Genomic DNA, 22,022 nt, shown 5'->3' with positions numbered 1-22,022 from the left:
GAGGGTCAAAGGAACATAGCTATTTGACTGAATTAAACATCACAAAATGGTATCGTACATTTTAAACTATAAAGCCAATACTAAAAGTGGGAGACTGAGGAAATTTACAGTAGTTAAAGATAAACCACGGAGAACCACGTTAAACCACGGAGACAGGACGTAGTAAAAAACCATTTTCAGATATTAGTTTGTCGATCCCTTTGATATAACAATTTTTATACTTTAAATGATGTATTCCATCATACGCGCGTGTAATTGCTGTGGATCGCGTCAGAAAATAGAATGAAATAAACCAGATTGCATGATTTGCGGCGGATGCATTAATCACATCACAAGTATGTATGAATCTTCGTTTTAAGCTTCTAATTTCTTTCAGAGATAGTAGAGCAAGCAACACTTGAGTTGAGAGCAAAACCTTTATTCAAAACGTACTGCAAAGGGATTGGCCTATCATTCAAGACATAACTAATAGACGCGACACGCAGAACGCAAAAATAATTTTCTGTTCCCTCCGCGCGCGCCGTTTTCCCCGCGGGAGGCGATTTTTGCGAGTTCTCGCGTGTTTCGCTCGCATGCTGTGACCTGACAAAAATTAATCGAGTCTATGAACGCTTTATTTGAAAGGACCATTTTGTTCTGAGAGGAGTATCGTTTTGTTCTACGTTCGACAGTATTTACTTAATTCTATGTGAAGAACTTTGAGAATTTGAAATTCCTAAAAATTACATATCTTCCGTTCAAGTAAATTTCGAGGTGGTGTATGGCCTTTTATAACGGATTAATATTTATTGAATGCATTTTCAAGAAGACGCATCATATGAATTGAGGAATGATTTGTAATGTAATACTTAAAAGTTTATTTGTTTCGATATACATGATTGTTACTTATTTTCGCGATTTTTGCGATTTCCAAAAAATCGCACAAAAACATGTCATCCTATGAAAACAAATTTAATGTCAGTTCACATGATAATTATAATAATGTGTCTTATGTCCTTGTCTTCTTTTCTTCTGTCACAGGGGGTCAGTGGTGCGAGGAATAACAAATCAAGATGTGGTAGACAAATATGAGAAAGAAGACGAAGATTTGGTGTATGCATAGGGGACCACACGATGCACAAATAAATTGTTCTGAATATGTTTTGTTGCCGGATCTCTTGCATCAAAATGCGCGTGCCAGACGCCACATTACGTGTAAATAAACCAAACTGACACTATGACTAAGGACTTGTTTATTTGGGCTAATTGTTTTAAATAGTACCACTAGTCTTTCTCAGGGCCAGAGTTACAATGAGTTACAATCGGATAACAATATAGGATCAAGGAAAGTAAAAAGAAAAGAAAAGAAAAGGAAAGAAAAAGAAAACAAATCATATTTAATCAGTTCCACAAGTGTATTACCGACATCCAGGCAAATACGATTAAAGCTGACGTGACAGCTACACCCCTGATCTCTCACGTGACTGAATTTCAGCCAACGCCTTATGGTCACGCGATTTCACAGAAGCGCATCGACAGTTCAGCGATGTCTGTTATATTTGCATTGAACCAATGCTCATGAGTTTCCTTTGTATCTAATCCAATGCCTGCGACTGACAAGCCACTGTCTTTCGTATCAAAAGACTCTTCTTTACAACAAGACAGAGCTAATGAACCGGGCGAAGAAACTGCAAACAGTGATTCAGCCAGTACCTTCTCCGTTGGTGTTCGTGTCGTCCGGGGGCCCGATTGGAAGTCAAATGAAGCTGAAGGTGACGGCGGAGAGGGATATGTGGGGACAGTTGTGGAAATTGGAACTGATTCTTCTAGCTTAGCAGAGAACATGGCAAAGGTGAAATGGGACAATGGAACCAGTCAAGTTTACAAAGCTGGTTATCATGAAAAGAATGAGCTTTGCGTGTTGGATAACGCTCCGGCAGGTAAGGCATCCATTTTGCCTTCAATTTTACTCAAGAAAACAAGAAAAGGTTCGGGGTAAATGTATGATAAACTATTAGACAAGGACTTCATGATACGGAATAACAGAATATTTATTCCTTTGATTTGCTTGTGCTGCTAATCGTATTTAAATCAGTACTTCCGGCCTCGGAAACCGAAAGTAACATCGACGTAAACAGTGAGAAAAATAGTGAGATAAAACATAAAATCATGATTGAAAATGGAGTAGATGAAACTAGCAGTACAGGTATATAACTGAATAACGCTATCTACCATAAAATAAGTTCGTTGATTGATTCGTTTCACAAGATTGGTACAAACGTTTGTGTTCATGCATGATTATAAGACGGGCCGCCGGGGGAGGTGCCGGGCTGTGACAGATCAAGTTTCCGGCAAGATTCAAGGAAAATAGAGCGATTCAATCAAGTTAAAATCCAGTTCGTCGTGGTTTAATAAACGATTTTTACAGAAATTATGAAAACTTAAAGAAAAGGCGAGAATAATACCGAGCCTTTGACGGATGACGACAAAAAATCTGAATAAAATAAATGATCTAACCGCTAAATTTCCGAAGTATTTTTCGTGTTATAAAATATTAATATTCTTCATTTAGTTAGCTTTTATGAAATGACGAAGATACTGTGAGCTCAGTTCTTGGTCCTTACGGACAAGTGATAAACGTATGGCTGACTTCAGTGAGTGGTGTTAGCTAAAAGCGCGATCAAAACCACAAGTAGATATTTAGAAGAGTTTTATAAACTGTTTGGCTACATTACGGACAACAAAGTAGCATCGAGACTGAATTGCAACTGAACTAAAAAAATTCCTGATAAAATAACATGAAATTGTGGTACATAGTCTTGAATTTTGTTCTGAGATGTAAAGAAATGTTTTCCAAGAAGTTTGTTGCCGTGACTGAGAAAAGTAAATTTTTAAATGGAATATAAAAGGTGGTTTCATTTTGTTCTTTCTGTTCTTTGTAAACCTTTTTTCGAGTTATGGGTTAATTTTGAAGGTCACTGTAGCGTGCAATAATCTATAGATTTACTTTAGTAAAAACGTCTTCACAACTTATTGAAAGGGAGCTTAAGCAGGTTTAAGTTGCAATGATAAACCGTTTTGCTGTAGGTCTGTTCAGACATAAATCCCATAGCATTCAAAACTTCGTTGACCCTCGATTGACATTCTTGCACTTGTTTCATGGCTACCTGATCTGTGAAGACGTTCGGCAAAATGCAATCTGTTTGTAACATCAGAAATTCATAACTCCTCTATATAAAGTTTCCGATAATTTAAAATTGATGCTGTTCATATGCATGCAAGCAAACCATTTCCCGAGTTGACGTAAGTTGCTTTCTTTTTATTTTAGGAATAAAGCACAGAGGAGTAACATGTTGTTCTTGCAAGCAAGGACCAATTGCCGGATTACGTTGGACGTGTTTGGTCTGTAAGAGTCCTGCCATCAGTTTGTGTACATCGTGTTATATGGCTGATAAACATGATAAAGACCATGCTTTTGTTAGGTTCGACGGCCCAGGTGAAAACGGGTAAGCAATTTGATGCAATGCTCTAAACACTCTTGTTAAAAATACAGTTATGACTTCATTCGTTGCACTGGTCACGAAGAAGCGCTGGGCCCTAAGCCTCCAACATAAAGCTCTGTTTTCTTGATAAATGCGCAAGTCACCTTTAGTACACTGCAATCTTATGACTAGTTGAGCCGCATTACTGCAATAAAATTTGACAACGGATTATCTTGGTTTTAACGGAATATCTTAGCAGATTACCAAATTTTGCGTTGAAAAACGTCTCTTTTTCTCTTTAGCAAACTGAATAAATACTGCCTTATCAAAAGGTCATAATATTGGAAAAAAAAAACACTTACTATATTCTTTGTTTTACATGACTTCTTTTCGTAAAATGTTCTGCCCTTCATAGAGTCAGCTGCAAAAGTCCCAAAGGGAACTTTTCGAAATGACACAAAATGACCTTCTAAATATTGTTCTAAAACGCCGTTGTCGGTTTCTTCTGTTAAAATAAGGATAAAAAATGCGCATTGTGTATTTACAGTAAACAAATTAAATTAAGGTTTTGTCCACCAATCACATTGATATAACGCTATCAAAATCTTCAGTGTAAATTCTTGACAACATGTTATTTGTTTTTTGTTTTTTTGACGACAACATAGAACTCCAGTGGATAAGAGGAACTCAGCGAATAAAATCCAAGCCAGAGGTATTTATCCAGACGCCATTGTTACCAGGGGCGCCGGCTGGGAATACGACGATCAAGGTGACGGGGGGTTTGGGACCGTGACAGAAATAACGAGTTGGCAGGGAATCCCAGCAAGTGCAGCTAGGGTCGCATGGTCTTCTGGTACAGAAGGCACTTACAGGCGTGGCTACCAAGGCAAGGTAAACTACATCCCTAGCTAGCACTTTTCAGGCCTCTTACTTTAATCGTATTGTTAAGCTCTGGAACTATAGCTGTAACTTCTCACCCCCTACCAGTTTTTCAGCTACTGCGTCCTTCCGCAACTTTGTTACTGAGAACATGTTTCACCTTTTGCAGATACTCCCTGTATCTGGTCAATTGTACGATCCTCCCCTCCTCCCTAGTTTCTTAGCGTCTTTTAAATTTGGCATTTTTTGGTTGATCGTGTTTTAATTATTATTTGTATCGTGGGAGATGCCTCGCATGGGTCCTCGCGTCCCGTTCGCACCTGCCCTTTTGACCTTATCACTTTAAATCACTTTGCACATATATTTCATTTCTTTCTGGTTGTTTAATTTGCTGTTTGTAGCATGTGTAATGGTCAATAAAGCTGTTTAAAAAAAAATCCCTTGTCCAAATGGGTTGGAGCTTGTGCAATACAAGATGGCGGCCACCCAAAGCGGGTATTGAGTGAAGAATGACTGTGGGTGATATTTTTAAAACTGTTATGGTTTTTCGTCCTGGCCCCAGTTGTTCAAAGGCCGGATAACTTTATCCGCTGGATAAGGCACTATTCGGGGTCTAAAATATGCTTCATGTTAAATGTTGTCCAAGGTTTTCGTACACTCCTAAACTAGACTGTGGTTAGAGTGTGCAAATTCGCTTGTACACGACAAAATACTGAAATCTTTGCACAGATTGAAACTGTCGGATAGTGACTTATCCACTGGATAAAGTTATCCGGCCTTTGAACATCTGGGGCCAGTTCCCTATGTAAGAAGAAGGGAACAAGTATATTTAACAATTATTCCATGAGCGCGCGTTGGATATGAGATGGTAAATAGCCAACGAGGTGCGAAGCGCCGAGTTGGCTATAACCAATCTCATATCCAACAAGCACGAATGGAATAATTGTTTTATTAAATTCTCCCCGTTTGGATATTGATGTTGAAGTTTTAAGAATTTTATTTTAAGTAAAAATTTATTTTAAATCAAAACGACCGGATGTTGAGACAACTTCCGACCAAAGCGCGCGAAACTTAATGATCACATAACACGCGCAGCTCATCGCGAACGGAGTTGAATGAAAAATCGAAAGCAAATTAGATCGGACAAAGCCGGACATGAATTCAAGATATGTTCAAGTGTACAAGAAACAACCTTTCTGAGACAAGCATTCAAGTGCCTTTGAAGTTCCAGCTAATCGAAAAGCGTAATAGTTGATCACATTTGAGCAAATGTTTTGCTGTGTGGTGCCGAGCGCAGGAAGGGATCAAGGACGGCTTTTTTTATGCTGAACTGAATTCCTCGCAGATGTGAAAACACTTAAGGCAAGCCGAGTTCAAGTGTACGAGGTACAGCCTTACTTAGACAAGCATTCAGTGCAAGTTTTTAAACTTCAAGGTTATCGAGAAGCGTAAGAACTATGCACATTTGTGCAAATGTTTTGCTGAGTGGTGCTGAGCGACGGAAACGAATATTATGGCCACCGCTCGTACGGATTTCATGGATGAACTTTCGAACTGGAGTCCTCGTAAATGCGTGGAAACGGAAAGGGAGGCATTAAACTCTTCTTAAGAAATTTCTTCGATCGGTTTTAACCTCTTACCGCCAGGATTTGCGAGCCATCCTGAAATTTTTAGAGGTAACCGGTTGTTATAGTTGTTGTTGTTGTTGTTGTTGTTGTTGTTGTTGTTATGTAATCGTTAAATCGTACAATTTTTTCTGATTTTAAAGGAAACTTCGGAGATACGTACCATTAAATAGTGTCATGCCGAGCTTTGTGGCTTTTATTGTTGTCACTGTCCGGTATTTCTTTTCTTTTCTTTTGTTTTTTTTTTCTACATTTTTCCGAAGAAACTTTCGCTTCCCGCCGAAAAAAAATTTAGCTTAGCGACACCTGGGGCATTCGTTTTCCATATGAGGTCAAACTATATGACGGTATATGAGCTGATAACCGAGATTTAGTGAACCAATCAGAACTCTAGAAATGCAATATCCGAGGCTGAGAATTTAATAATTATATATATACTCGGGCCATATTTGACTGTGTGGTGCGTAAAGCCTACAATCTTTTAACAGTGGTAACCTCCAGCATCGCCAATTCTCCCAAATAGATAGCCTGCGAGCAAGCTCTCTTGGGGGTGGATCCTCTTTCCGCCTCCCCCCCCCCCCCCACCCCCAAGAGAGCTTGCTCGCAGGATACCAAATAGATAGATACAGAGATATAGTGAGGCAATAAGTAACCAATGGAGAGAATTGCATTTCTTGCAGTCAGAATGAAATACAGGGGAAAACGACATTTGTCATACGGGTGCTTTTTATGATCCCTGGGCTTTAATCCTTACATTTTCACCTTTCGTTTAGAGACAGAAACCATTTCTACGGTCCTAATATGTATGTGACGGCGGGTCAATGACGGATCGTAATTTTTGGTATGATCTAGACCCGGGGGGCTACTCCCTTATGTGACCTTAACGGGGACGTGCGCCTCTATAGAGTATGGTTTTCAGGGTGTTTTGTCTTGAACGGGGTATCTGTTTCATCACTTTCTGTCTTAAACAGGGTATCCCTACACGACCTAATGGCTTAAACAGATTGTGATTGCCAATGCATTAAAATACAGTAAGAAACTAGTGTATTCTTATTTCATTCTAGTCTTAAAAAGGGAGTGATTTGGGGTTAAGTGTCTTAGAAAGGGCCTGAAAATGTTGAATTCTGTCTTAAACGGGATAGGGAAATCGGAGAATTTTGTCTTAAACAGGGTCAGGGCCGCACCTCCCTATCCAAGCATCTGTTGAGTACCCCCCCCCCCCCCCCCGGATCTAGAGTAACGTTACGCATCACGCGTACGTTTATATCCTTGTACGTTTTTCAATGTTTCGCTGGTTATATTTTTAAATGAAATTAGGGGAAAGCATTTGTTATTCACCTTTCATTTGAAAACAGAAACCGTTTCTTCATTGATTGTTTTTCTATAGTAAACGTGAGACATCTTTATCTATCTTGGCCCGCGAGGTCATAGACTGATTTAGTTGCCAAATTTTCGGTTAAACAAAACTAACCTTGAGGCACTCAGGTTAGCCTAAAAAACACTCCGGTTAGCCTAAAGAGCACTTAGGTTAGCTTAACGGTTAGCAGTTTATGTTGGGGTTGTTCATGCCTCGCATGCCTCGCATGTCTTGTTCATGCCTCGCACGTCTGGCTCGCATATTGTAAACACTCCCCACAGCCCGAAAGCAAAGAACGCGACCGAGAATTTAAAGAATTTGATAACACGACAGAAAACGTAACTCGTACCAGCCTAGTACAAAAAACGAGACCGAGAACAATAACTCGTGGCCCGAAGTCTTATCTGTCGGCCCATCGCGACCCCAAAAAGAAAAAAGAATTTGATAATGCTACCGAAACCTTAACTCGGTCCGCCTTACGGCCCGAGTAATAAAAAACGACATTGTTTATGTTACGTTATTAAAATTCACCAGGCTAGGATGCTGTAATTTTCGGCAATATCGTTCGTTCCCCACTTTTGGTATATGGTGCAATACACCAACATAGTTCAGTAATCTATTTGATCATTATATGTTGAGCGTTGCGAAAGAGTCATTTTTTTCTAGTTCTACCAAGAAGAAAATGTAAGTTCCAAAACTTCAACAATGCCCTTATATTTTGTCTGACAAAGTAAAAAGAACCAAAGTGACAGTGCTGTTTAAAGCATTGCACATGTCCGTAACGTCACCATAAAAACGCGTTCTAAAACATTCCGGTACACGACAGTTTTTTTCATGTTCAAAGCAGAAAGAATAAAAATGATTTGAACATGGCCGTCCTAACACATTAAGAAAACGCTAAGTCACATGACTCTTAACTTAACCCTTTAATCCCAGCTAAGAGTGCCATTTGGCACATAAGGCCACAACTCTGTCAATATTTGACAGATTTCTATAAATTTTTCACACCAAGATGGTTTTGTGAAGATCTACTCATTAAAAGGATAAAAACTTAACCCCCTCCCATATGTGATATGGCTGACCACCCCCATAACTTTTCAACTTTTTCCCCCTAGAAGTTGTGGGTCTTAAGACATCTCTCACATTATGAAGATGTTGATACCTGCAAAATAAGCTATAGTTTAGGGGTATACCTAATATACACAAGGATTGGGACGTTTTTGAAGTTTTAATTTTACGTTTTAAGGCCATTTATTTCAAAGCCATAACTTTTCTCACTCATAATTATATCAGTTATGAAATACACTCATGAGTAGCTTTAAAATGGTATATCATACATGGACATTGAGTTTGTAGACTTGGATCTGGAGAAAATGTCGTATTGCCTTACGGGTGAAAGGGTTAATCATAATTCCTGTCTTTTGCATCAAACAAGAAACGTTTAAAGTGGCTTTCCTATTTGAAAAGCCCACGCGTGACTATTTGACATCACTAATATAAGCAATGAAAACTTTTAATGATTCAGGTATTACTCTAAGTTGAACTCTAGTTTGCTATTCATCTAGGTTGACTTGAAATGCATCACCGCAAGCACTGGAGGTCACTACTACAAATCCCATCTGCCAAGACTGGGTCCCTCTCAGCAGAGCACAAAAAACGGAAACCTACCGGGCTGTTCATCTGAAGAGGATGCTAATACTTTGACAATTCATGACCAGACCGTTGAATCAGCTAATCAAGGTGCTGAGTCATCAAATGACACTTCCTTCATAGATTCCAGTGGCTGTGGCGATGATGACACCCAAAAGGTAAACTTCATATTGATTCCTAACAAGTTCTAAGGCCTTATAGCTCCATCAGCCAAATCTAGCCAAAAAGGTTTATTGTATATATCACTAAATTTTATGTACACAAATTCTTATAATATAGCTATTATTAGCTCGGGTTTCCAATGACAGAGCTGTATATTAACTAAATGTGACAAAATCGTTGATATGTAAGTAATAATAAAAAATGATTCAAAAAAATGATTCAAAAAATCAAATCATGTTTATTATTTCAATGAATATCTAATATTCTAAAAGTCATGGTTATCACCAAATCTACATTACGTAACAAATGGAAAGTAAAAACCTGATTACAGTTAAAATCACAGCACAAAAAAGAAAAGATGCTATAACAGTGTGTATTTTATATCGCCTTTTTCTCTTTGTTACTTTTTAAAACCTGCACCACGCGTGGTCAGCCTATCACTGATTGGGAGAGAAGAGGCCAAGAAGCAAAGGTAAGCCACTCGCCTTTTATACTGAACTAAAAACGATTAAGTACATACAAGACAGTAGTGATACAGGAAACAGTACAGAATGTTAAAAAATTACGAAATCTTAAGACAGGAAAAACATTAATATTTTGGGTTGCTTCACCACGCAATGTTGTTTCAAAAAGAAATTAATTTCATCTGAACTATTGACTGGTTTCTTCAGGTCCCAGTTGTTCAAAGGCCGGATAACTTTATCCAGTGGATAAGTCACTGTCCGACAGTTCAATCTGTGCAAAGGTTTCAGTATTTCCTCGTGCTCAAGCAAATATACACACTCTAACCAAAGCTTAGTTGGGGAGTGTACGAAAACCTTGGAGAACATTTAACGTGAAGTATATTTTAGACGCTGAAGAGTGCCTTATCCAGCGGATAAAGTTATCCTGTCTTTGAACAACTGAGGCCAGAATTATGAATACTTCCTTAAAAAAAATAAATGAATGAATGAATAAATAAATAAACAAATCGTTTTTATGTCACGTTATCGGTTTCAGAAGTCTAGAAAAGCACTTCATGAGGAAGCAATTGCTGGGCAGTTGGAGGCTGTTCAAGTGCTTCTTGATAATGGGGAAGATGTAAACCAAAGAGATAAGGTATTTTTTTCTGTTAATAGTAGTTATTATCATTTTTTGATTGCTTGTTTGATGTTAACAGCGAAAGCTTTATACTCTAAACAAGGTAGATTTATTTATCTATTCATATTTTGATGCATTATGTCACATTATTCTGTCTATTTCAACACCGGGAAATTCCATCCTTCTTATCGAGCCATTAACATTTTTTTTCCAGTTTTCGTTGACTCCTCTCCATTTGGCTGCTTGGTACGGACAGGAATCTGTTGTTAATCTGTTATTAGAGCACGGTGCAGATGTCAACGCCACAGATAGAGTAAGCATAAAACAATTTGCTAAAAAAATAACTAAAGGAGGAGTTTTCAACACAGATCACCATGCCAATTCTTTTTTGCATTCTTGATGTTCCAATGGTTAAAGCGGTTTTTCTGTTTCTGCAATTTTGTGCTTTAAGCCAAAACACAAAAGAAAAAACATGTCAGGGTTTTCGATTGCATGGTCATGCTAATGGCTTCCAAGGAAAACATTTTCACAATTATCAAATCTTTCTATACAGCTTGTTTGAATGTAAGTTAGCCTACTCTCCCCCCATTCTTGAGCATTTGATGAAAAGCTAACAAATTTTAGTCCTTTTAATTTCACCTTCTGAAAAAAACCATCACTTCAAAATAGCTCTCGTAAAACAAACCAATGCCACCCATAAACATGTTTAACTGTCCAATCAATGCTTGGCACCCAATACAAGGCCTCTTGTGTTATCAGAAACAATAGGTGTCTTCGTCATTTTCTTTCACTGTCGGCCGTCGACGTTGTAGAGGTTCTTATCACTGGCAAAACGACAAGTGCACGACAAGCGAACACACCAAGAAGCTAGGTTAAGCTTAGGTAACGCTATTCTTGGCAAAATTCTAGGACTTCAATCTAAAAATTGCAAAGAAAACTGGATTTTCTGGAACAATAATCATTTTTCATTAAAATGGACCATTTTTTCACAAAAAAAATATACACCGTCATATCATCTTGGATTGGATTTGTAATGAGCTCAAGGTTTACGGTTAATACCATAAATTAAAGTCAACCTCCCTCTTCTTTCTTCCATTCCTCCCCTATCTAAATTGGATTATTTCTGCCCCTCAGTTTCAGAAAACAGCTCTGCAGAAAGCTGAACGCCATAATCACCAACCGATCATACAAATTCTCAAGAGGCATGGTGCAACTCCCAGTTTTCAACAACCGGTGAGGCATTCATAGTTAGATACACACTAATCTTGCACCCAGGTCTCACTGCAGGTTTGGAAATGTGACCGTGGAAGATCTGGGTACGAGATTAAGTACCTAGTGAATAGATTATCTTTGCCTGGTTATTCTTTAGAGACTACATCATTACATTTCTTACAAAACCAAGCTTGGAATAAATTAGAAAATACCCTATCATTTTCAGCAAAACGTCAAGAGAAATGTTGACTGTAAATTTAGGTTTTCTCGGAACTGGCTCATAAAACTAAATAATAGCATGTTTTCTTTTTTCATCATAGCCCAGCCTTATATGTCTTTCCAAAATGGCTGTTTTAGCAGCTGACCCAGTCTCGGGATTCAATCTGCTCCAAGCCAGTGTCTATGAGGGAATTTATGCCACCGTAACAACTCTTAACATCTTTCTTGATAACTTTCCGAGAGAGATGAATTTCGAATCAACCGCAAATAACGCTAAGATTTCGCCCTCAAAGACTGCCTGTGATATCTTTTCGACGTTTAAAAAGCGGCACCATGCCAAGATAAAGGAACTTTATGAAGAGACATTACAGAAGTATGGGACCTTGGCAGAGCTACACCGATGCGGAGACAAAAATGATGCAGAAAAGGCCGTGGAACTCGTATTGAATCACGGTATGGATGTCAACATTGCTGCAATGGGCAATCGAACACCTTTACTGTGGGCGAGTCTGCGTTGTTCAGGTGTTTTCATTAAAACACTTATTGATCTTGGAGCTGATACGAACGCTCAAAGAGAAGACCAATGTACGCCTCTAATAATGGCAACTTACTGGAATAACTACATGGCTGTACACTTTCTTGTCCAGGCTGGAGTTGGTACAGACTACATCCAAGATGAGGGTTACTCGGCGCTGCACATCTCCGCCAGGGAAGGATTTGTTAACATCACAAAGCTTTTGATAGAAGCCGGCTCCAATATTAATTTGCAAAGCAACAGTGGAATAACTCCACTTCATCTGGCAGTTCAAAACAGACACAAACATCTTGTCAAAACTTTGCTTGAAAGCAAGGCTGATACGTGCATCCGTGATAAGTACCAACGAAAAGACAATATATTTCTAGTACGTGGCAAAGACAAGGGAAAACGGGCCTGGCATTACGTTGAGGTAAAGAAGGCTACATCCGGATTGTTCCACAAGAAGACGAAAGATGGCAGCATAGACGTGGCTAATTTTGGCACTGTTCTTGCTTCAGGATGGGGAGAAGATCCACCAGCCAACAAACAAAAAGAAATTCTTATAGTTGACGATAAACCTACCGCAGAGAGGAAAAACAAAACAGCACTACATATTGCCTGTAAAGTGGGCGATGAAGAAGTCATCAAACTCTTGGTAGAACACGGGGCTGACATCAATGCCCGCGATGGTGATGGTTTCACTTCTCTGCACTTGGCAGCGATCCATGGTAACATGCAAGTTGTGAAAAAGCTTGTTGAGCTGAAAGTTGATGTCAGTTTGACTACAGCAGATGGAAAAGATGCAGCCGATTATGCACAAATGAACAAAGAGTCGGAAATTGAAGAGTATCTCAAGTCTAAGAGAAGTTCGTTTAGAAAATTTGTGAATATTTTTTCAAGAAAATGTTAACAATGTAATCATCAGCGCTACTACTTTACATAGCCTTGTTGCTGATACCGCTTCACGTTAAGTGAAAAAAATGATATGAGATTGTTGCTATCGTGGACAATGCAGATACCTTTTCACATTCTCAATGAGTGACTTTAAGAACTATCATTTCAGAGACAGAGCATGGATTTCGTTGTTTAAGTTCTGACTATTGGACACTTTTAAAGCAATTGGGCCCAGAGGGCCCATTGTCTGGAATTTGCTACCTAAAGCCATCAAGGATGCTTCCTCCCTACAGCTTTTCAAACAAAAACTTAGGCAGGCCTCAAGGACATTAGATCGTATTCAATTCGAAAAGGAGGCCTGTGTGATAACATCAAAGTAAACGGATTTTTTATATTTCTAAGTTCTTGAAATTTCTTTAGACTTGTACATATATTTAAGTAGTTTTTTTAGTTTCTGGCAGGTCCACACTAGCCTTTGGGTTGCCACAAACCGACCTGCCTCAACAAAAATTATATGTATGTATGTATGTATGTATGTATGTATGTATGTATGTATGTATGTATGTATGTATGTATGTATGTATGTATGTATGTATGGATGGATGGATGGATGCATGCATGCATGCATGCATGCATGCATGCATGCATGTATGTATGTATGTATGTATGTATGTATGTATGTATGGATGCATGCATGCATGCATGCATGCAAACCGAAGAAATGTTTGCACTAGTCTATCAAACATTGAATACGTTGTCTATGTGGATGTGCACTTAATGCTGCAAAGTAGCTTACAGACACTGCACTCAAATAACCAGAAACAAATTAAACACAAGGGCTGCATCAGACTTAATACACCGTAGCATTAACACGAGAAAAGTACTTTTTTCTCCTCTGTAGTTGCTGTTATGCTTTCTTTATCGTGGTTTGCAAGTGCGGCCAAAAGACGCAGAAATAAGCACAAGCATAAGAACATGATACCATTTCTTGAAGAAAGTTGTACTCTTGTTTCAAGGGTGTTTAACGAGCACGTTGGATGAGTTTAATGACTTGCACAATACGTCCTGTGTGGATTTTAAGGTCGAAAATAAAAACACTTTGGTCCGGAAAGACCTCATTTGCACTGCTGGTATGCAGTAGCTATCAACGTTATCAACGTGAATTAACTCCAGCTAGTGGTCATAGCGAGACTTAAGGCCGCAGGGGGTGAATTTTAAGTCCAACGTGCTAGTCATTCGGTCAGGCAGCCTCTAGTTGAAGGCATGTACATGGGACTGTAGACTGTTCACAATCCCCCTGTTTTTCCGTGGGATTCTCGAGACCGGTACGCTTCGATGGAATCGCCGCCATCTTGGTTTGTAAAAGCGAGCGCGATCTGGGGAGAGTGTCTAAACTACCGAGGGGAGCGGGAGTGGGTGTTAGTATAGTCGGGGAGAGGAAGCGAAAAAATATTTTTCTATTTTTCCCGTCGCCTCCCAACTCCGCTCCCCTCCCCTCGGTAGTTTAGTCACTCTCCTCAGATCGCGCTTGCTTTTACAAACCAAGATGGCGGCAGCTCCATCGAAGCCTACCGGTCTCGAGAGTCCCACGGAAAAATAGGGTGACTGTGAACAGTCTAATGGGACTAAGAAATTGATACGTTTGAATATAAAAAATCAAGCGGATATATCAAGTTAAGATTTAAGTAGGGTTCCGAGGCCGGTTGGCTGGAAAACCGATTATAGCAAATCCACAATTACACCTTAACCTAGGTTTTCATCTTGCTCTTAAGAAATGTTTTTAAAAGCAAATTTTAAGCTAACGGTGAAAAAAAAAATTCTTTGTCAAATTAAAACTGCAAGACAAAATTCTTTTGGAAAAATCTTTTTTGCTTAGTGATTAAAGTCAAATTAAAGTTCACGTTAACCCAGGATGATTTCTGAACAATTGGACCGGGCTCCAACGACTTCCCCTTTTGGACCCTGCGTTAAATGTTGAAAGCATTATAAGCGAACAATGCATTATAAGCAAATGGTAAGGTCGATGTTTGAAGCCAGTAATGACGAAATTTTGTGAGATCTTAAATTTGCAAACGACGAAAACTGTTTCTCCAATACCTAAAGCCTTTTTTCTGTGCAACATATCAATCAATCAATCAATCAATCAATCAATCAATCAATCAATCAATCAATCAATCAATCAGTCAATCAATCAATCAATCAATCGAACTGTTTTGCCAAAACTACAGCGTTAATTATGTATTTTCTCTTTTTGTTTAAACATAGCTCAGCCTTATGTCACTTTGCAAACATGCTGTGCTAGAAGTTGACCAAACAACAGGTTTCAATCTACTGCAGGCCGCCGTCTTCGAGGGACATTACGACACAGTTGTAACCACTGGCATCTTTGTTAACGACTTTTTGAGAGAGATGACTTTGGGACCTACAGTAAATAACGCAAGGATTTTTGCGCTTGAAACTCCTGATGATCTCTTAAGCACGTTTGATGAACAAGTACATAGCAATATAAGGACATTTTATGAAGAAGAAGTTGAGAAGGTTAAATCTTTGACAGATCTACATCGATGTGGAGACAACGATGATGCGGAAATGGTCGTTGAACTTGTGTTGCACAACGGTATCGATGTCAACGTTGCCGCAAGAGGCAATCGCACCCCTTTTCTGTGGGCGAGCTCGCGTTGTTCGGGTGTCTTTCTGAAAACACTTATTGACCTTGGCGCGGACACGAATGCTCAAAGAGAAGATCAATGTACGTCTCTAATATTGGCAACATACTGGAACAATTACATGGCTGTTCGCCTTCTTATCCAGACTGGGGTTAAAACGTTTGACTCTGCATTGCATATTGCAGCCATGAAGGGGTTTGCTAATATAGCGCAGATTTTGATAGAGGCAGGTTGTGGTGTTCAACTGCAGAGCAGCACTGGCAAGACTGCCCTTCATCTGGCAGTTCAAAACAAACACAAACACGTTGTCAAACTTTTACTTGAAAACAATGTAGATGTGAACATTAGAGATACGTATGATCCAAAAAACAAGTTATATCTTGTAAGAGGCACAAAAAAGGAGAAAACGGTCTGGAACTATGTTGAAGTGAGGAAAGTTTTAACCGGGCTGTTTGATAAACGTGTCAAAGCAGGCAGGATACACTTGGCGAGTTTTGGTACTGTTCTTGCGTCAGGTTGGGGAGAAGGTCCACCTGACAGCATACGAGAAGAAGTACGGGCAAGAGTTGATGCTCAAGTTACCACGGAAATGAAAGACAAGACAGCGCTTCATTATGCCTGCGATGTCAGCGACTTAGAAGTCATTGAAATGCTATTAAAGCATGGTGCAGACAGCAATGCTTGTGACGCAGATGGCTTCACTCCTCTGCAAATGGCAGCAATCCATGGCAACATGCAAGTTGTGAAGAAGCTTGTTGACTTGAAAGTTGATGTGAGCTTCACTACAGCAGATGGAAAAGATGCCGCAGATTATGCGCAGTTGAATGAAGAGTCAGACATTGAAGAGTATCTCAACTCTAAGGGAAACCGGATCAGAAAACTTTGGAATAAACTTATACGAAAAGTTTTAGCGATGTGACCTCGGTTCGTACTTTACACGAAAACGATTAACACCTTCCAAGCATTTATATGAATTTAACTTCTTCGGCTATGAACAATACACTAACTGTTCACTCTTGTCAATGACTTCCTTAAAAGTTCATGCCTCAGAGAAAAGGCGTAGCTTTCTTTGTTTTGAAGCCTCGATCTTGGAACTCTAACATTTAAAATCTGAGAAATAAGTGTTTCCTTATTCTTTTGTTTAGATTCTGTTAGTATGTTGTTGCTTGTCACTTTTGCTTGCTACAATAAAAGCTAAAATAAATGTAAATGGCTGTGTCTTGTTCCCAGGCGTGGCATTGTGGGATTTTTAAAGGAGGAAGCTCTGTCCCATTAAGCTTCGCGCGCTCATTTTCCCACCATTTAGCAGCAAAGTAAACGAAACATTGGAACAATTCAGGGACGAAATGCAGTTGGGTTCTCACTGATTGAATATTATACTTCACAATTTTTTTTATTAAAACATTTTTTATTGTCGAAGTTTGCCCTAAGAGAAAAAAAACCTCATCGAGAGGGCGCACTTCGAAATAACATTTTACACAATTTTATAGATAAGATCACAAGAAAAGCTAAAAATTTAATACGTATAGCACAGTGTTGGTCCATTCGTCCACATTGTCTGACCGCACTTAATGACCAATAGGATTGCCATGTATATTAATTGAATAATGAATAATAACAAAAGCTATAAGAATGAAATGAGCTTCAAACGATTAAAACTGGCCAACCTCATTTGACTTTGACTTTAAAACATCTACTATGATGGTATACAAACACAAAATCCCACCCCGTTTGTCAGAAAGGAACGTGAACGAACAAACAAACAAGAACACAGAAATACCATTCAACCAATACAAGACAAACAAAGCTCGTTTCTTAGGATTATCGGTTTGGTATCTTCTTAGGTAATCAAAATTTCCAAACAAACGCTTTGCCTAGTTCATGTCTTTTATCATGGATATCTGTTTTTGCGCAGTTGTGGTTCGGTTATGTCTCAACGTTCTTATCCGAGGGTGCCCCTTGTTTGATCAACCGTCGTTCTCCTAAAATGCTGTCTCTAGGGGTTTCTGTTCTAGTATGCCATACATATACCTGGTGAGATAAAAACCAAGACATTACAAAAAGGACACTCTATGAGTTCTTACAAGAATCGTAAATGCAATTCGCTGAGGAAACTAAGTGCAGGTTCATTTTTATCGCCTTGCCCAAAGTCACATTACTCAGCGGTTTTCCCCCTTGCCTGGTGTCCAGGCCCCCATTGAACCCTACGGAAGCTATTCCACCGGCGTTGAGGACAAATGCAAAACGTTATGGAAAATTCAGTGAGTTTTTAACTTTCCCAAATGCGTATCTAAGATCAGAAAATAATAAGAACTTTAAAAAATATATTACTCAGTTGTGATTTAAGAGGGCAATATAGCATAACGTTTATGAAATGGGGAGTGTTTTCATGAACGAGTTAAAAAGGAGAAACATACATATCCATACACCTAGATAGACCGCTAACAATACAGGAAAACCTATGGTTGGTAGCTGATTGTTTGGATCTTAGGATTCAGGTGCGTAACACGTGCCCTTAAACTGGGTGTGGTCCGAAAACATGAGTGAGTTTCACGTAGTAAACGGAAAGAAATAAATAGAAAAAGCTATTGGATCGAGATATAGAATTTTTAAAAAGAGGAAAATTTCTGGTTGGTGCTTTTTACTTACCTTGCTGCAGTTAGGTGTGACAGGTTCCAACTCCTTAACAGTAGTTATTTGAGCTAACAAAGAAGATTCTAACATTCCCGCCCTCTTCGGTGCCAGAAACTCAGCTTTAGGGAAATCGATTAGAAATTTTTTAATATTGACAGCAAAAGCAGCCATGTCTATTGGAAAAGGGCGAAATAGACCCCAGTTGGCATGGAAACCAATAACTCGACCGGCTTTACATAGGGGACCTGCCCAACGGACGCCCCCAGTGAAGGCCACTGGCCAAACGCCGACACCTTGAATCCAGCGCATCTGAAGATAAAACAGGAAAAGCGTGATGTTATACATTTGAATCTCTGTTTGCTTCTTCAAAGGCATAGAGGTCTGCATTCAAACTACGATTATAGAGGAAATATCTAATAATTCATCAATTCATAAAAAAAAACCAGGAAAAATCCCACGCGCCCGGGGCACGGTACACGTTAAAATCCCTGGGGTATTGGAGGAACTACAACAACTACAAACCTCATCAAATATTCGACTGTCATATGTATTATCATCATCAGCAAAATACACCACACCAGGGGTCTCGTGAGGATCAATGTTATTCCTTATCCACTCAATACCAAGGTTCCTCTGTATCACCCCCCGGGGCTTGAGTCGTCGTATTTCGTTTTTACGCCGTCGCAAGGTGTCAGGTGTCCTCACATTTAGATGCGTGTATTTCAGACCTGAATTTCTCAGAAAATTGGTCACCAAGACTGTTTTGTTCACAGAATCTTCAACAACAATCCAGTGAAGCTTTCTCACGGGTTTAAAGGCTTGAGAGAGGCGCGTCAGCTCAGCTTTTTGTACAAAGCGTTTAAACGTAGGAGTAATAACAAAGACTGTAGGCAAGTTGGCATCATCCCAGTGCAAGTTTGATTGTTTCGATTGATGTCTTACTCGATCATTTGCACGGAGCTCACGAGATAACCGAAGTAGATTGTTTTTAAGCTCTTCTTCGGTTTTTCTGGCTTTTATTAAGTTTTTGATTAAAGTCTGTTCTTGAGTTTTCATTCGCTGTAATTTGTCATCTATGTCCTTTCTTGTAAGAACCTTTCCTGATAAGCCGTTAAGTTCCTGTTTCTTGTTCCATTGTTCCTCTGTCTCGCTTGCTGATTCTGCCACAGAAAGTAATTAGAATTTTAGTGTGGAGTCCTACGTTGTCGTTCTCTGGCTCGTCACGCACTCCTCCTCTCCTCCCCATGCGTGACGTGACGTAACTAGCGTCACGCTACACCCTACTGTTCCTTTGAGTGGAATATCTGTTGGGAAAACATTACCTGTCTCACTTGGCCTCAAAAGTTTCGGATTAATTTGCAAAGAAAAACTAGCGATTTCTTTGGCGAAATATCACCTCAAACTTTTGTTACCCTGAAAAACTAATCCCTTTTGTTCGCGGAGGGGTAAATACTCGTTTCAAGTGCGAAAAAAGGCCAGCTAGTATTTCGGAAAGTCAAAAACAGCTCCGAAATTCGGGAATAAAACTCTGTTCCCTTATAATTTGTGCGCGTTTGAAATCCGTTCGTATTCTTAAGCTCGACCTTTTTTTAAGAAACTCGACTGACCGTGGGGAAAAAAAGAATACTATTATGCCTTCAATAAATTTTGTCGAAGTCAACAGATTTTAAGGGATCCAGGTTCATGCGGAAGAATTTAAAAAAAATCAATCGATCAATCAATCAATCAATCAATCAATCAATCAATCAATCAATCAATCAATCAATCAATCAATTAATCAATCAATCAATCAAACACATGGACGCCGTTCCCCTGTACCCGTCCACGTTAGCTTAGCTTGCGAACACGCTCCTTTATTTGGGCGAGTGTCTTACGCGAGCAGAAAAGCCGTACATGACCTTCCTGTGACATGTAATGGTTCATAACCCATAATGGGGAGCTTGTTCCAGGTTACGCCAGCTTCTGACTAGTTCCCAGTTACCTCTCCAGAGAAGCGCAAGGGCTAATGAGACACTTTCCTTTTCCCAGTTTCCCTTGCCTCTCGTCCTTATAAGCATTAACGATAGCAGTTAGTATTAGCCTTTTCCGCGTATTGATGATTTCACGTATTATCACTTTTCTTGAATTCTATCGAAGAGATTTACTAACCTTCAGGCAACATGCTATCAATTTCTCGTAAATTTACTATTCTGCGAGGATGATCTAACTCGGGTACGGCGTCATCTTTAAGTATAAGATACGCGAAAATACTAAGAAGAACCGCGAGAACCACAAGCTTCGTACATCTTATTCTGTTCATTCTCTTCTCGTTCAACTTGTGTTCACCATTTCCGTTTCACTATGGGACTGAAAAAGAAAGAAGAAACTATTGAGCATTTCTTTCCTGTTGTGCTGTTTATTTTGCTGTACGTAGAAAGTTGTTATAACTTTTGAGTCTGGGAATGAAATTGCAAAGTGTGACCATTTAATTGAAAGTACTGAGCTGCACTTTCTAATGGTTATAATTCTTGAGTCTGTGGATGAAATCATAAAGTCGTTCGTGATCAATTGAAAGTAATGAGCTGTATTTTCCTGTGAAGCTGTTTTCTTAAGTTGTACTCCCCTTTAAGGTGGCTATAGCTTTTGTGTCCGTGGATGAAATCCTGCAGTGTAACCTTCCTTTCTTTCCAGCAGAACTGTTTATTATGATATGAATTATGCCAGCTGAGGTGGTCTTAATTGTTGACCAGATGAAATTCTAAGGCTTGGCCATGAGCGGAAGTATCAAATCTCGTCAACTCCTGGAAGTTTTCTTTCTCGACTTTAGGCAAGACTTAAGATTCTATAACTGACATAAACAACTCTAAGCATCATTGGTTGATTTCTTTATCTTTAGAAATATAAAACAAAAACGTAAAACAATGGACAAGATCATTTGAACAACGTCAAAACAAAAACTATAATATATTTACCAGAATGGTTCACTCACCTATAAATCTATGGAATTCGTCTGTTTTATTGGATCGGAACTACTCCAGAAAATCCTCATTTTCCAAGTACAATATATCTTGCTAAATTGCTACCGGAATATCGGTAAAATGCATTGAACCATTTTCAGAGCGGCCATCAAAAAAAGTACAGCAGTCTTTATTTTACAAAGCAGGATTTTTTTTCAATGCAGCACCTGTCGTGGGTTCTTTGTGTCATGTCTTCGAACCTAACGTCCAGGCGGGTGCCAACTTGTCAACCAGAGGCTGCGTTCGGCCGTTCAGTCCATTTGAGCAGTGGTCTGGAAACGCCGCTGGGCAAATGAAACGCTGCGTCATGGAGTAGAAATAACCCACGTGCCAATCACGTACCCAGAGTCCTCAGGCTCTTAAGCCAGCGGTTGGTCACTAGGAGAGACTCTGAGGAAATCGAAAAACAATTTTTTTTTTGATTGGCTGCTCTCTAACGGCTTGCATTGTTTTACCGTAGAAACGTCTTTTAATTCAAGTAAATTGTAGGTTACCGCTTTATCATCTTTTTACTGTTGGATTTTCCGTGTAAATTTTCAGTTTAGTTTTCAATTCTCACAATAAGCGAGGTTTGTCACTTATGTTAAATGAATTGCGTGTAGTTATTCGCCCTGCTACTTCGTCAAGTTGTTCTTTTCTCCTTTCAATCCAACCTTGTTGATGCCCAGGC

The 22,022-nt window shown here is 39.3% G+C and overlaps 2 protein-coding genes across 3 annotated transcripts; one reads left to right on the top strand and one right to left on the bottom strand.

Moving 5' to 3' along the window:
• The first annotated feature begins 943 nt into the window (after positions 1–943).
• Positions 944–16,932, top strand: LOC146457034 (uncharacterized). 2 transcript variants are annotated; one of them, XM_085092400.1, is made up of 9 exons: positions 944–1,919; positions 3,308–3,485; positions 4,127–4,352; positions 8,888–9,130; positions 9,568–9,606; positions 10,134–10,232; positions 10,429–10,527; positions 11,349–11,447; positions 15,322–16,932. In XM_085092400.1, exons 1-9 carry the CDS (start codon positions 1,583–1,585, stop codon positions 16,639–16,641), a joined length of 2,640 nt encoding a protein of 879 aa, XP_084948526.1. In that variant the 5' UTR covers positions 944–1,582; the 3' UTR covers positions 16,642–16,932. The 2 variants fall into 2 exon arrangements, with proteins under 2 accessions (XP_084948526.1, XP_084948525.1); XM_085092399.1 differs by lacking the exon at positions 15,322–16,932 and adding an exon at positions 11,747–14,170 and having other exon boundaries at positions 948–1,919.
• A 130-nt stretch (positions 16,933–17,062) lies between these two features.
• LOC146457033 (galactosylgalactosylxylosylprotein 3-beta-glucuronosyltransferase 3-like) lies at positions 17,063–21,904 on the bottom strand. The gene is made up of 5 exons (XM_085092409.1): positions 21,325–21,904; positions 20,505–20,702; positions 18,879–19,516; positions 18,372–18,665; positions 17,063–17,753 (listed from the first exon to the last, which is right to left on the bottom strand). Exons 2-5 carry the CDS (start codon positions 20,653–20,655, stop codon positions 17,649–17,651), a joined length of 1,188 nt encoding a protein of 395 aa, XP_084948535.1. The 5' UTR covers positions 20,656–20,702; positions 21,325–21,904; the 3' UTR covers positions 17,063–17,648.
• Positions 21,905–22,022: the final 118 nt, after the last annotated feature.

This window comes from Pavona decussata, unplaced genomic scaffold, assembly GCF_977016875.1.
Source record: "Pavona decussata unplaced genomic scaffold, jaPavDecu1.1 SCAFFOLD_249, whole genome shotgun sequence".
NCBI lineage: Eukaryota > Metazoa > Cnidaria > Anthozoa > Scleractinia > Agariciidae > Pavona > Pavona decussata.
Note: the sequence above shows the minus strand (reverse complement) of the source record. Positions and strands in the feature narration are given on the sequence as shown.

Coding starts and splice junctions, on each gene's coding strand:
- LOC146457033 (XM_085092409.1), bottom strand. CDS start 20,655: ATGAACAGAATAAGATGTACGAAGCTTGTGGTTCTCGCGGTTCTTCTT. Junction 18,666..18,878: donor ACAGTCGAATATTTGATGAG/GTTTGTAGTTGT, acceptor TTTTATCTTCAG/ATGCGCTGGATTCAAGGTGT. Junction 17,754..18,371: donor TCACACCTAACTGCAGCAAG/GTAAGTAAAAAG, acceptor TTATCTCACCAG/GTATATGTATGGCATACTAG.
- LOC146457034 (XM_085092399.1), top strand. CDS start 1,583: ATGCCTGCGACTGACAAGCCACTGTCTTTCGTATCAAAAGACTCTTCT. Junction 10,233..10,428: donor ATGTAAACCAAAGAGATAAG/GTATTTTTTTCT, acceptor TTTTTTTTCCAG/TTTTCGTTGACTCCTCTCCA. Junction 10,528..11,348: donor ATGTCAACGCCACAGATAGA/GTAAGCATAAAA, acceptor TCTGCCCCTCAG/TTTCAGAAAACAGCTCTGCA.